Below are 15100 nucleotides of genomic sequence, written 5' to 3'. Positions count from 1 at the left end.
TCTGTGTGGATAACATCAGTTTTGACTTCCCTCCCCAGAAAATAGCCGTTAAACTTACCAGTTCACACTTTGCCTGATTCACAAGATAATATTCAAATCTGCTACAAATTTTGTAATAAGAAACATGACAATACATTTTGTGTAATTTTATATAATCTTTTTCTACAAGTAATTGGCTTTTGAAGGAAAATGCTTAATAATAACATCACATTTATTTATTTGTAAAAGTGTGTTAGGGCTTTCTGAGTAGATCTTCTAATCTACTCAGGTTTAGGGAAGATTCAGTTTGGATCCTAATTCAGTAGAGTGGAAAACAGCCTGGCTGTCCAAATTAGAATGTCAATTCAGAACTATTAAAAAATTTTTTTCCTCCACAACAAATCAGTATAACTCTGTGTGATTGATTGATTGGTCTGACTAGATATTGTCACAAATCCTTTTACAGCAAATTCCAGACAAATAGGCATTTTAAACAGAGCACTAGTATTATGCTAGGCACTCTATTTCTTTTTAATGATCAAGTATTGTTGCAATATTAAGATACAATTTTTAGACAATTTAGACACTCCCTAGAACAACTTTGCCAGCTTTCATATGAATCAGGGATTGATATTATGCAACTTTCCCCATGATTTTATTGCATCTACCTCATAGTTATTTGATCTCCAAATTCTAGCTTGCATAGAATAGCATGAGGGAGAACTGTGCTTTGGTTGCAATTGGGACATGCAGGCCAAAATGTCAGAAAACTAATACTGTCCTTACCTGTAATTCCATAAGGCAGGATTAGAATTTACTGTCTCTGTTTCCAGCCTGGTGTCTTTAATCACTATACCACACTGGCTATCATATAAACAAATATAGGTCATACTCAATTGGGACGGTTAATAACTAATTAAATGAAACACCATGGGACAATGCTGGACATATGTTAGTTCTGCTGTGATTAAGCAAATTATTTGCAGTCATCGAGTGGAATAGCACATGCCTGTGATTTGCAAATTACTGCCAGCTTCTCAACTGGTTGTTTGTCAGAAGCTGCCTATTAAACTCAAATGGTGATCATGTGACTGCAGGCTGCTGCAACTGTCTTAAATGCATGCTAATTGCCAAATGGCTGATGGTGATCACATGATTGGGGATGCTACAATGGTAAGTTTGAGGACAGTTGTAAAGCTATATTTTCAATGCCAATGTAAGTTTCAATGGTTGTTAAACAGGGCATTCATTAACTGAGGACTACCGTAGATCTGTCATAAAGGGATGCAGAGTGGATTTGTTTGTGAGCAAACCTGGGGAATTCTTGCTACTAAATATTGGAAATCCTGTTCAAAGCATACAGATGAAGATGAGCAGCATAAGAAACAGAAGTGGTATCACTAACTAAGGTTACTACTAATCTCCCAGAGGTTGTGGACAATATCTTCCTAAATACAGGTGATATTTGACTTACAACCACAATTGAGCCCAACATTTTATGACTTTTCTTGCCACATTTGTTCAGTGAATCACTGCAGGTGTTAAAATATTAACACAGTTGTTAAGTGAATCTGACTTCCCCACTGGCTTTGCTTGTCAGGTTGCAAAAAGTGATCCCATGACCCCTGGGACACTGCAACCATCATGAGTCAGTTGCTAAGCATCTGAATTTTGATTACATGACAGTGGAGATGTTGCAACAGTCGTAAGTGTGAAAAACATGACTGTTGCAACATCGTCATTGTCATATTTTCAGTGCCATTGTAACTTTGAATGGTCACTAAATGAACTGTTGCAAATCAAGGACTACCTGAAAAATTCTCCAAATAATCTGAGATTGGCTGGAAAATTAAGAGAAGGTAGGCAACTGACTTAATCCTGATCAACAAGGGATTGGTCAGCTAACTGAAGCTTTTAGGCATTTTGAAATAAAGCAACCGTGTCAAAGAGTTAACTAGGGAGAAAGTGAGAAGTCAGTCACATACCTTGGACCTAAGGAAATACACTTAGATGAAAAATGGGAAGATATCACCTTGAAATTCTGCATCATCATTTGGAGGAGAATCTAAAAATAAGATACTGAAAGCACAAAACATAGGAGCAGAAAATAGGAAAGCTTTAAGAGACTTGTGTGGATCATGACCTGAAAAGCAAAAAAAGATGTATGACAAATATGGCCTGATAACTAAGGTGGAATACTAATATTGCTCGCATGAGCTTGTAGGAACAGACTGGGAATGCTAAACTCAAAATGTAAGTCTGGTAAGAAATGCAAAATACAATAGTATAGTTTTGTGAGGTGTGCTTTTAATAAAAGAATCAAGAAATCAAAGAATAAGCCTGTTACATGAATAGTACACAGGGGAATAAGGAGAAGATGAAACTCTTCTAACATTCTTGCATTTAATCTCAGGAGAGAGAACTCTTCTCCAAAAGATAGAATGGGTGAGGCATAGCTCATAAGGTATGGTAGAACTCGTAATTTAAATGAATTTATCAACTGAGCCAGATAAATTAGATCTCGGTAGTAGTAGAAGTTGGCAAAGTGGGGTTTGTGACTATAATCTTTGAAGACTCCAGGAGAAAGGGAGAGATACTAACGATTAGAGAAGAACCAATATTAACCAATATTAAGGGAAAGAGGAAAGATCAGGAAAACTACCAACCAGTTAATACCTGTACTAAGGCAGGCATTCATTCCACAACCTGTCATTCAGCATTGGAAGCACTTAAGCAATATTGTTTTCTGGAACCAGTGTTTGTAAAGAACAAATCATGTTAGGCTAATTAATTTTTTTGACAGGATGACCGAGCTGCTACACCAAGGGAATGCTATGGATTGTGTACACCATGATTGCGAAACATCTGTGAAGTCCTCTCATGTAAGTGCAGCTAAGGTAAATAAATATGGTATTGCAGTCCAATGAGCTTGTAGCTGGATCACCTGCAAGTCCCAAAGGATGATCATAAATTGTTCTGTATCATTCAGGACAGAAGTAGAGTGATGTCACTGGCTGGTGCTGTTCAACTCCTTTTTTTAAAAGACTCACAAGATGGATGAAATGATATAAAATTAAGGGGATTGACATTATGGACAAATTCACTATTCAAAAGGCTCAAATGCTGGGTCAAATCCAACAGAATGATTCACTGTGACAAGTGACCTCCATCTGGGTAGGAAAGATCAGATGAACAGACAGGATTGATTCAGCGGGAAGGCATGTGAGTGAGATGCATCTAGGAATAGCAAGGCCTGCTAGCTGAACATGAGCAAATAGTGGTATGGCAGCTAAATAAAATAGAATCTTGGTTACATTAATAAAAGCATTGTGTCCAGATCCTTTCTCTTTTCACACAGCATGATAATGACCAGCTGGTTGAGATTAAAACTGAATATTAGGAAGCATTTCCTAACAGATTTGTTAGTGGTTGTTTCCAACAGGAAGTTTTCAAATGGGGGTGATGGACATCAATAATTCACTGGATTCCTACACTGAGTAAGAACTGGACTGTATATCCTATAAAATGCCTTCATTTCATAAGTTGCATGATTCTAAAATCTTATCAGCTACAAAACCTTTCTGCTTTCCTGAATGTACCAAGAATGTAGTTAATACTTTTTCTACAATACCCATAAACATTTACCCAATAGATTCCCATATCTGGACAACATTACCATATTCCACAAATATATTATTTATTTCAAAGTTTAAGGTTACATTTTAGAGACATTTGAGAAGGCATGAGACCAGCCATATCGCACAAATAGCAGCAAAGAACAAATGTGTTTCTGAAAATGAGTGAAGCACAGCTCTGCTCACTTTATTGGTTGCATAGTTTAAAGAATACTGTAATCAATCATTTATGTCATTTTTAACCTGACATTTGCAATATAATTGTTTTTTTAGCAGGCTATCTCTAATTTTTAAATGTCAACAATTCATACTAGTGCTCATCTAAGTATTTTGAGGACCACAATCACTATTTTCATTAGTTTCAGGAAATGAAATTTGTATTTTCTGTCCTATACCATATTAGAGAAATAAGATCGATGCTATAAAGCTCATCCTGTCCCTTTCCAGATAAGAATTACATGTTTACAAGAAACTTCACCTAAGAAATTTAATGCAATTAAATAATCCATGGCTGCAAAAACTCCACTGGAATTTAGTTATTTTCACCCTAGTATAGACCATATACATTCTTAGATCTAAGTTTATCTATAATCACATTTACAATTTATATTATTTGTACTATATTATCCTTCATATTTATTTTCTACCTAAAGCATGTAAGAGTGTTCTGCAATTTGTAGTTCCATTGAAACAATAGCAGGAGGCACTTTCTGGCAGGTGTGATGGTTTAACAATGCAGTTCCTCAGTGGTGCCTTGGCAACTTGATTTTTCCATTAAAATTTCTTAAAATGGTTTTCACTTAGTATTCAGTAGTTGTGATAAGTTTATACAAGCTTTTATAACAACTAGATTTTTGTCAAACAGGAATATACATTTTAACTGAGCGAACAAGGATAAGGTCCAGCCAGAAGCCATAAAGTTTAGCCATGAAGTCCAGCCAGAAACCCTGGGTCATTCTTCATTAGCTTGTTCTGTAATATAAAGGCAGAATTTAAAAAGTGCTAAAGATCTTCAGGTGAATACTTTTTGAAGTAAAGGTATGTGCACATACCATGCAAATTTGCTAATGCTTTTTATGTAAAACAAAAAACAAAAATAGAATATGCTTTTAAAATGATAAATTTCAGATTGAAAATGTAGATCTTGAATAGAATCCTAAAACAATTTAGATCCTAAAGCTGAAGAGAAAGAAGATACTCTAAAACTGAATAATTTAGATACCCAATTAGATCGAGGATGGATAATTTGCAGCACTCCAAACGGGCTAAAAATCAAGACACTGAATTATAGTCCCACCTAAGGCACAAAACTGACTGGGTCCTATTCTCTCTTCCCTAGGAAGCACACAATGGCAAATCACTTCTGAAATCTTGCCAAGAAAATGGCAGGGACATGTTCAGGCAGCTGTTAGGAGGTAGCACAAATTTGGAGGTACCCCCAAAAAATTATTTTATGAACTGCAGCCCCCCGTCTACTCAATGTAACCAAAGACCAATTCCTATCTTGGAGAACTATATGCTCTCACCAGGTAAAGGAGATGACTCCTTCGCTCAGGGAGGGAGTGAGGGAAGACAGTCTAGTGGAAACAATGCAGGTTGTAGTTCATTAAAAAGAATTTTGAAATAAAATTGTGTCTGCATGTGTGCGTGTGTGCATGTGTGTATCTCAGCACTGTGGTAGCATGTAGCCAACCTTTATGGCTCCTAGTTAGTACTTTGATGGGAGACAGTTAAGCTTTTTTCCTCCCTGAAATAATTTTAAAGTTTATCAGGAAAGAAACCTCTGCTGTCAGAAACAATAAAAAGGTTGTTCATTTTTGTTTGTCTTTACTTGTTTTGACTTCCAGGTAGTCAGATGAGTGAGAATGGGAAATCTCAAAGCTATAGCAATAATCTGATTCTTACTAAAACAAGATTGGCAAATAGTAACTATAGAATTAATAGTGTTTAATTAAGCATCTCATTTTTCAAGTAGTTCCAGATATTATTATCAGCTAGTTGGTTTACATCAGAAGATTCAAGGCGATGCTTTCACTTTTAAAACAGCATCCCGATTGAACTGTAGGGTGAGGTGTAGGAACCAAATGCTAAATCTGTCCAATTTGCAGCTTGCTTTCCCCAACACCCATTATAGTATTTCTTTCCTATGGTGTAGAAAATTATGCTAATTTTTTTCAACAATAATCTTTGGAGGGGAGTGACAAGGAGGAGGATTATGGGGGGAAAGGAATGACAAGTAAAGGAAGGTGGAAATCTGAAGGGGCTAACAATTCACAAGTCAAACATGAACCAGCAGTCCGCGCTGCTAAAAAAAAAAAAAAAGCAATTACTATGTTAACAGGAGCATTAGAGCTTAGATTATTGGGATTTACTGTAGCATTTACTTTACTCTATTCAGACATCATTTAGAATTTTTGTCTAGTTCTGGATATCCCAGATCAAAAAAGACAATGAATTCAGAGAAAGGCTACGAAAATGGTGAGGAGTCTTGAAACCAAGCATTTTGAGGAACAGCTAAAGCAGGGGTGTCAAACTGATGTTGTCACAGCGTCATCCCACATGACATATTGCAACTTTTTTCTTCTTTGCTAAACTGGGCTTGGGTGTGGCCAGTGTGTGACACATCAGGCCCCCGGACTGCAAGTTTGACAGCCCTGAGTTAAAGGGTCTAGGAATGTTTAGGTTACAGAAAAAATAGATTAGGAGAATTATGTCAGCAGTCTTCAAATAAAGACTTGTCACACAGAAGAGGTAGTGGACTTACAAAGGTGGTTATTGACTTATGACTGTTATTGAGCGTTGAGTTAATCATGGTCATTGCATTGTGCTGGTCATTAAGCAGATTGTGACCCTGACTGATTTTATGACTTGGTTTGCGGCAGTCATTAAGCAAATGTTGCAGTCAGAAAGTGAACCTATTTTTGTAATGGGTGTCTTTGCCAGAAACCTAAAATAAATGCCAGTTTCTAGTTTAAAAAAAAGGGAATTGTTACCACATGACTGCAGGATGCTGCAAAGTCCATAAATGTGGACTGGTTACCGGGTGCCCAGAATGGTCATGTGGTTGTGGGGTTGGTGGAGTGGATGGCAGCTGTTGGAACTTTGAATCTGGGTTGTAACTAATGTGGGAGCTATTTACTTGAATGGTCACTAAGCGAGCAGTCACAAGTTGAGGCCCACCTATTCTCCATTGCCTCAGAGGGCAGGACTAAAACCAGTAAGTTGAAACTACAAGAAAAGAGGTTCAAACCAGATTTGAAACGGCTATTTCTGAATGTACGTAGGCTGTCACATAAAGTGATTTTTTTTTTGCTGAAAGTCTTCAAACAGGATAAAAATATATCTTTGTAGTGCACTGAACAAGAGGTGAAACTATATGACTTTTAAGATCTATGATTCATCCTATATCTCTAGTTTTCTTTTGAATGTGCATATTCATCATGTCTTCTGAAACACTTTCTCAAAGAAATTCCTAGCAAATGTCCATGCCAATTCACAAGCTGCTACCTGAACATCTGCTGTAGAACACACAAGAATATCAATACAACATAATGTGTTCTTAATATATTACATTGTATTACATCAACATACTTATCTCCGTGACCAGTGTAGCTTCTCTGGTTTCTTCTTTTGTTTCCGAGGCCCCAGGTATTACCTCATGGTGCGTCTCAGTTTCCACCTTTTCTCCTGCCTCACCTGGGACAGTAACTATAGAGATCAAGGTAAGGAACACTGAAAAGAGCACTGAGTGTCTCAACAAACTATAGATATTACTTTGTCAGCCATAGATTATCTGTAACTAGGAAAAAGCACAAGAGATACCTAGTATTGCTGCTGAGGTATAGGTACTTGTTTCTTAGAAATTCAGTCACTAAATGCTCTTTATCAGCAACTATTTGGATCCTTCATGTTAAAAAAAATTGGTAAAACTATTTAAAAATTAAATTACTAAAGCTATATTAAATCATCTTGATTTATTGCCATTCCAAGTCAAAACATGCCGATATGCACATAGATGGAATTCCCATTCCCTAAAAATTTATCTACTTTGTTAAAGGAATTCAATAAAATGCTACAGATGCTGTTTCCAGCAGGACACATTTTTCATAGATCCTGTCATAGTGGTACAGTATAAGAATCTATATTTGTAGGTCAGAATTATCCTTAAAAAAGAGTTTGTCAGGTCTTATGTAAAAATGCAGGATCACCATTACTTCCTCCTTTCCATGATCGTCTCAATTTCTATGAATTGTTAGAATGAACAAGATGTACTATAAATCAATGCAATATGGCACTTGGGGGGGAAAAGATTCCAGTAATCTAAACCAGACAAAACACAGTCCTGTATTTTGGGTCAACAATTCATACAAGCATCAGATTAATTTTATCTGACCTGAAATAAATATTATCCTTAGCAATGAGCAGATCCATCTGCAGATTAGAGATGGTTTGCATATATTCACTATACTGCTAGATAGAGCTTTCCCATGTAAAGTTACTATCTAATTACCATTTTATCTGGTAAGCATTATTGGAAGGAGGAACAAACAAGGAAAAATTAATACCAGATAGCATGTGGTCATTTAATCCTGGACAGGTATTAATATTATAGCCTTTTTATTACTTTTCTTATGACTTTCAAATACTCAAATACTTGCTCAAATCTATTAAGCAAAAGTTTCTGCTCCCAGAAAGAGGACCCAGAATGTTGGGGGCAATGATGCTGGCTCTGAAACCGCTTAGAGAGGGCTGTAATTGTGAAACAGGATCTAAGTGTGAGCACTATTGCTATTCACACATAAAAATAATTGTTTGAGCATACATGGCAGAATCTGTCCCTTGAAATTGCAAGAGAATATTTATTACCCTCTGTTAGTTGTTCCTCTTCATCCACAAGCAGTTCTGTCACAATTTCTCTTACAAAACATCGGATTTCCTCTGTTGAAGGCTCAGGTGTGCCCCCTTCTGAGGTTTCAGTAGGTTCAGGCTTCTTATCCTGGAGAGATTCTAAATGTGAAGAACCAGCAGCTTCTGTGGCAACTTGAGGATTGCTAGCCAACTCTGTTGACTTCACAGCCTGAGACCCAGCAGCTTCAAGGAAGTCTAAAGATAAGCACTGACTTCTGTCAAACTTTTCTTCTGGTGCTGTTAGCTGAGGCTCTGTACCCTCAGGATCTACTCTGTGACAGGTAGAAAGGTCACATTTTGTTATTTCCTGAATCAAAGCATCAGGCTCCTCTTTACAGAGATCCTCATCTGTTTTTTTCCAAGAAGATCCAAGCTTCTCCTCCTCTAGGGGTTCAAGTTTAGTCTGGTCAGATTCTGTGTCATTTTTATCTGTGATAGGCAAGCTGTCATCTGATTTCCCAGTGTTGATCAAATGTGTTTTAAAGAAGAAAGAGAAAGAAACATAAATATTTGCAGCCACTTTTAATCATGGAGTTATTTTTTTTATGAATGTTTTGCATTTTGTTTCCTTTGGAATTGCTATTTACGCACTTCTCATCCTACCCATATGATTTATTATAACTTATGAGATTGTTATTCTTTAAGGTACCACATGTTGCTTTGCTATAACTAATCGCTGAAAACAGGGATGGGATCCGACCGGTATAACTACCGGTTCTGTTGCTCTGCATCACGTGCGCATGTGTGAGTCATGCAAGTGCAATTTACGACCTGCTGAGCAGCGTTGCGTGCAAGTGCACAGCGGTTGGAAAAGCCCTTTTTTTCCTGCTTTTTCAACCACAGCTGTGCCACGCAAAGCAGCTGAGGTTGAAAAAGCAGGAAATAAAGGACAGGTAAGAGCCCAGGCGGGCAGGTGGACCAAAACAGCTGCAGACACAGAACCGGTTCTGTGTCTGCTGCTCTTCAGAGCTACCGGTTCTGTAGAGCTGGACAGAATCGGTAGAATCCCACCCCTGGCTGGGAAATAATGTGGCAGAACTATATGTATTTTAAATACATGTATATCACTGTGGTTACAAATAGGTAAATGAGCTAAGGCCAGGTCATGAGCAAAGCAACAAATTGCAATAGCTGGCAGGTTAACATCACTTCTTAGAGATAAGCAATCCAGGCTAGGTCTGACAAGGGAGGAAATAACAAGAGCTAAACCTCCATTGACCAACATGACTGAAGCAAAAACAGAGTTAATTATAAGTGGGAGGTGGTTGGAAGGGCCTATTACGTGTGCAAGGGCTAAATTGATTAATGATATATAAAGGCATAGATCTCTTCAAATAATGTTACCAATATTATTGCTCTTTATCATTTTAATGATTACTGGTTTGTAAACTGCCCAGTCGTCTGTAGCATAGCCAACATTCTGAAATCAGCATTAAAAAAACTGCACCAGTTAGCAGACTTTGCTTCACATTTCAATGTTGTTTTCCTGACCGTACAATTATAAAAATATGATTAGACCTAACGGCACATATTGTATGTAACAGTTCAATGTAACAGTGATCCTTCATGTAATATATTATCAAAGCATGTCAGATGGATTAAGAAATAATCTAAAAGAGTTAGAATATAATTTAAAATCTTTACTAAAATTGTCACATATTAGCAGCTGAATAGTTCCTCAAAAAGTGAAATGAGAAAACTGATTTAAGACTTTAAATTACAAAAGTAGAGAACATTTATTTTAAAGTATTTTAGTTTATTTTAAACTAAAATTAGTCACAAATACTTAGAATTTGTCACATCATAGTGTACACAAAAATACAGTTTTTATCAATATTTTCTACATGAGTTGATTTTGAAGAAAGCATATATTTACATAGCTATCTTTAAAACTGATACATAATCCTCATTAGGATTATTCATCTCAACATTTTAGCAGTTCCAGTTCAATCATTGTTTTTCTTGATTTGGCAGAAAATGCTGAAAATAAACATGAAGGACAAACCAACTTGCAAGAGAGCAATATGTCATTATTGATTAGTTATAAATATAAGGATAACAGTTCTATGCTATTTTGTTAAAATAGACTCAATTCAACAAAGTGAGGATTTATTCCTCAGGATCTACTTGCATGTTTCTAGGATGGAATTTTATGACTAGGTCCATGAATGATTAAGTGGTTTCCTCTTTTGATTTCTTCTAAGTGCCATAGAGAAGAGACCACTGTGCGAAAAGGGGCAAGACCAGAGCAAAGCTTAACTTTTGCAGGGGTGGTGGTGGAAATTACCTGCCCTCCGGTGATGGGAATGGGAAACGCAAAGGGGAAGTCAACTAGGGCAGCCAAGAACAGGGTGTCCTTAAGTAATAAAGGCAACTGTAAGCAGCTCTTCAGTTGCAGACGTTGGGGGTGGGGGGGTGCGGAGCTGCACTTCCCAAAGTCGTTATTCTCTCTCCTCGTTGATTTAGCTCTTATCGGCCAGGCTTTTCCAGCCTTGAATGTCTTACACTCCCCTTCCCCCAAACTCCGCTTCTTGAAGCGATCCCTCTTGCGAGGGCGACTCCTCCGCTTTGGCGCACGTTAAAAAACCGCCGAGCACTCACCGCACTGGGACAATCCGTTGGTCTCCGGGGATTTGGGAGTTTGTCGGCCGAACTCCTTGACTTTGGTCTGAGCGCTGCTCGAGCACCCCATGGCGTGGTTATAGCAGCGGCTCCCAAGGGCGCCAGGCAACCCAGGTGAGTCTTCTCAGCTGTGGCTACAGGTGAGGCGCCCGGTGAGTGCTCTCCGCTTCCTGCTAGAAAAGGAATACGCACAGGTGGTTCCTCCTCGGACGCGTAAAAAAGCCCAGCCAAAGCACACACACCCCTCCCCTCCCGCGTTGCGTTGGCAGAGAAACTTACCCCTTGTCCGCTCGCGCGGGAGAATGTTTATCGCTCCGGCTCGGTTGCCATAAGAACGGCTCAGTGAGGGGTAGTTTCCAACAAGCCTCCTCTCAGACTTTTGGTATGCCCGGTCTTGGTTGCGGGGCGCAGGCGCGTCTGTGGCGGGCCAGAGACTTGTCAGCTGGAGAGCGAGGGAGTTAATGGCAGCCCTATAAGACGATTCTGCTAAATGGGCTGAAGGCAGCCTAACCTGCCTGGGACGTTTCGCCAAGCGACCCCCCAACTACAATCCAACTTTTGTTGATTCCAGGCATACACAATCCCCAAATCCTTTCTGACACGACAGTAGTAATTTTCAACAACTCTTCACTGCTGCCTTTTCATAACGCCTCAGATAATCTGAATTAACCATCACTTCAGTGTGCTCAATGCATCCATACTTATAACCAACTTTCCGCCACATATGTGGGCCTGTATTTCCCCAGCCAGGAAGGGGCACATCCCAAAGTGCCAAACTCCTTGATACGACTGCTATGGTGGTGAATGAATGCAATTCAAAAAACACTACCTCAGATTATTTGGGGCTGACCTGCATGTAGGTAGTGCTATCCTTAACTAGCAACAAAGGACACTTAGGGAGCCCCTAAAAGTTATGTTTACCAAGGCAAACATCTTTACTTTTCTTCTCATTTTCCCCCCTATCATAATATTTTGATGACGGACACTGCATTTTAGTTTTGTGTGTGGGGGTGTTGTGTGCCTGTGGTGGGTTGCCATTTGCCCCTGACTCAGACAATAGGCCTATTGTATTAAACAGTTACACATTTACTTCGCTGTTTAGTGACCTGGATCTGATTGCTCAGGTATGATAACCATTATGATTTATATTTTGAAAACTAGTTTATTTCCTGGTGAAAGAAAAGCAAAACAAATATTGCAGGTTCTTTAATTATCTTCAATAGCTGTTGCATCAGGTGGTCCTTGTGGGTGATGCAGCTAGTAACCTTTTGAACATTTGCAACATACCAGCTAGACAGATGGGAACTGTGGACCATACAAGCTGGAGGCAAGTTTGTACAAAACAGTTCATCCAAGGCAAACAGTTTTTGTGTTTGATTAGAAAACATTCACATGAAATGCAAACATTAATGAATACTGTACAAAGTACATGGCTCTGTCAGATGTAGTCATAAACATAAAAAGTAACAGACGTTATTGAAATATCTATTGGATATCTGTTGGAGTCTGCAAGTTGACTGATATAATTCATTATATTTCTACTACAAGGAACTAAAAAGAGATTTTTGAGATTGGGAGTATGTTCCTGAAAGCCACAGTTGACTTCTTATCTTGCCAGTTGAATTTGAAGCCTATTTCAAGTTGCTCATAATACTTTTTTGATGGGTATCAGGCCATCCAATTTTATAGTGTTCACTCTGCACCTTTAATTCAATGGAACACATTTTGCTGATCCTTCCTTTGGATACATCTGACATCAGTTGTTCATTCTGCTTGATTCATTATGTAGGTCATACTGTGGAGCAAACTGGCATTGGAGTTGGAACAAGTCCCTTCCTTATTAAAGTTTAGGAATTGGCTCAAAACATATGTTAATTAATTAAGTGTTTAACTTTTCAAAACAATTTAATTATTTTAAAATATACATTGTTTTAGTTTAATAATGTTTTAATAATGCTTTAACTGTACTTTAACTTTAACTGTACTGAGAGTCACTATAAGCCATTACAGGAGGTTTAATATGCTCTAAATAAATGAATAAGGGTATTTGTTAGGTTGTATTATCCATCTATTGGCTGTATTTTATTCATTTGATTTGTATTTCACCTTTTTTTGCAATGTACATAAATGCTGACTCCTTTTATTTTCCTCACAATAATCATATTAAGATGGGTTGGGCTGATCCAAAGTCACCAACTGGTTTCCATGCCAAAGGAAGAACAGTTAGTTTCAAGTCCAACACTTTAACTACTATATCAAATTTTATATGTATGTTTTGAGATGTGCCTTAGGAGTTGATTATTATTTAGGAGTTGATTATTATTTTCTAGGTTTTGTCTATACTTCTGCAGTCTTTGTTTTCTTAGGTTTGTAAAATGTTTCCTGACTGGTGATAGAATGACAAAAATGTCAGTGTTGATTCAGCAGATTGCAACCTTCCAAAATTCTCATTGTGTTGGATTTGGAACAATGAGGTCCATTTGGTTTCTAAACCCTAAATGAATAGGACAGTACATGCATCAGAAGTAATTGAATGAGCATGTTTACACTTCCTTTATAGATGATAATTTATCATGAACCCCTTTAATCCCATAGGAAGAAAACTAATTAGTGTGGTTGCCAAAATGGAATTTTAATAAAACCCTTTGCCTTGTTTGATGAAAGAAATGCATGAAAGAAATGTCCAATGTCTGCTAATTTTACACAGTGTTTGAGAGGTTCTGAATATGGTATTAGGATAACAATGTTCACAGTGATAAAGTACCAAATCGAGTTGAAAGGTTGCAGTAGTAATGTAAACTGTACAGGTAGTCCTCTACTTACAATCACAATTGGGACCAAACTTTCTGTTGCTAGGCAAGGCAGTTATTAAGTAAATCATGCAGTTGTTAAATGTATTCTGCTTTTCCCATTGACTTTGCTTGTTGGAAGTTGACTGGAAAGGCTACAAATGGGTTCATATGACCCCAGGGCACTACAATTATCGTAAATACATGACAATTGCCAAAACACCCAAATTTTGATCATATGAACGTGGGGATTCTGCAACAACCATAAATCATAGGCCACTTTTTTCTGTGTCATGCTAACCTTGAATGGGTATTAAATAAATGATTAAATGATGAGGATTATCTGTAAATCAAACAAATAATATAACTAACTGAAACGGCCCTTTTGGTTCCAACAACAACATATTTGTCCATTTGCAAACTAACAGACTTCAAAGAATCTTATAGATTTGAAAAAAATAACTTGTAGCCTCATCTTCTCAGTGCAGATGCAATTGTCTTAATAGAATGAAGATATGTTGTTGAAATAAAAATATTCTGCCCCTTTTATATACTGTATAAAAGTTGATTGGACTGGTCATCAAACCTTACTTTGATGATAAGAGAATTTCCACCACATTATTAGATGTGGTAGCCTGTTGTAGAAGGATCAGGACAGAATCTGCATCAATACATTTAGTGGAAGACATTTAAACTGAATCCAAACTATCATCTTGTGCAAGAATCCAAATGAATCCTTTGCTCCTAGTTAGCATTTTGCCATTTTCACTGAGCAGTTTATTTTGAATAGATTCATTATATTAGCTTTAGCAAAAATTCCAATGCAATCCTTGAACATTTATATTTATTCTATTCCTCTTGATCAAACTGTATTGTTCAGTTACTAAATTCAAATAATAGGAGTTATCAATCAGGTCTCTGACCTACTGATAAGACATTTGCCTTCCCATATTAAGAATTCAGTGCCAGCTAGATGGCAGCAGTTAGTCAGCACCTGGTTGATCTCAAAAAGCTATGTCTAGAAATACTATGCATATAAATATTTATAGTTATAATCCACTGATTATTTCCTAAAACAAAGTGAGCCGCAAAAAATCTGGCGGAGAAAGAAATTTACTGTTACTGCAGGTTGGATTAGGAAATAGCAGGATAGTGCTTATTTATGTT

At 37.5% G+C, this 15100-nt stretch overlaps 1 protein-coding gene across 1 annotated transcript; it reads right to left on the bottom strand.

The window, feature by feature from the left end:
- Positions 1-3655: 3655 nt before the first annotated feature.
- Positions 3656-11563, bottom strand: LOC113427976 (uncharacterized). The gene is made up of 5 exons (XM_026690525.2): positions 11424-11563; positions 11124-11317; positions 8481-8972; positions 7206-7322; positions 3656-4586 (listed from the first exon to the last, which is right to left on the bottom strand). Exons 2-5 carry the CDS (start codon positions 11212-11214, stop codon positions 4567-4569), a joined length of 720 nt encoding a protein of 239 aa, XP_026546310.1. The 5' UTR covers positions 11215-11317; positions 11424-11563; the 3' UTR covers positions 3656-4566.
- Positions 11564-15100: the final 3537 nt, after the last annotated feature.

This window comes from Notechis scutatus, chromosome 3 (assembly GCF_049901735.1).
Source record: "Notechis scutatus isolate UNSWTSFEM ecotype Mainland chromosome 3, rNotScu1.2, whole genome shotgun sequence".
NCBI classification, from domain to species: domain Eukaryota; kingdom Metazoa; phylum Chordata; class Lepidosauria; order Squamata; family Elapidae; genus Notechis; species Notechis scutatus.
The sequence above is the reverse complement of the archived record's forward strand: the minus strand, read 5'-3'. Positions and strand labels throughout refer to the sequence as shown.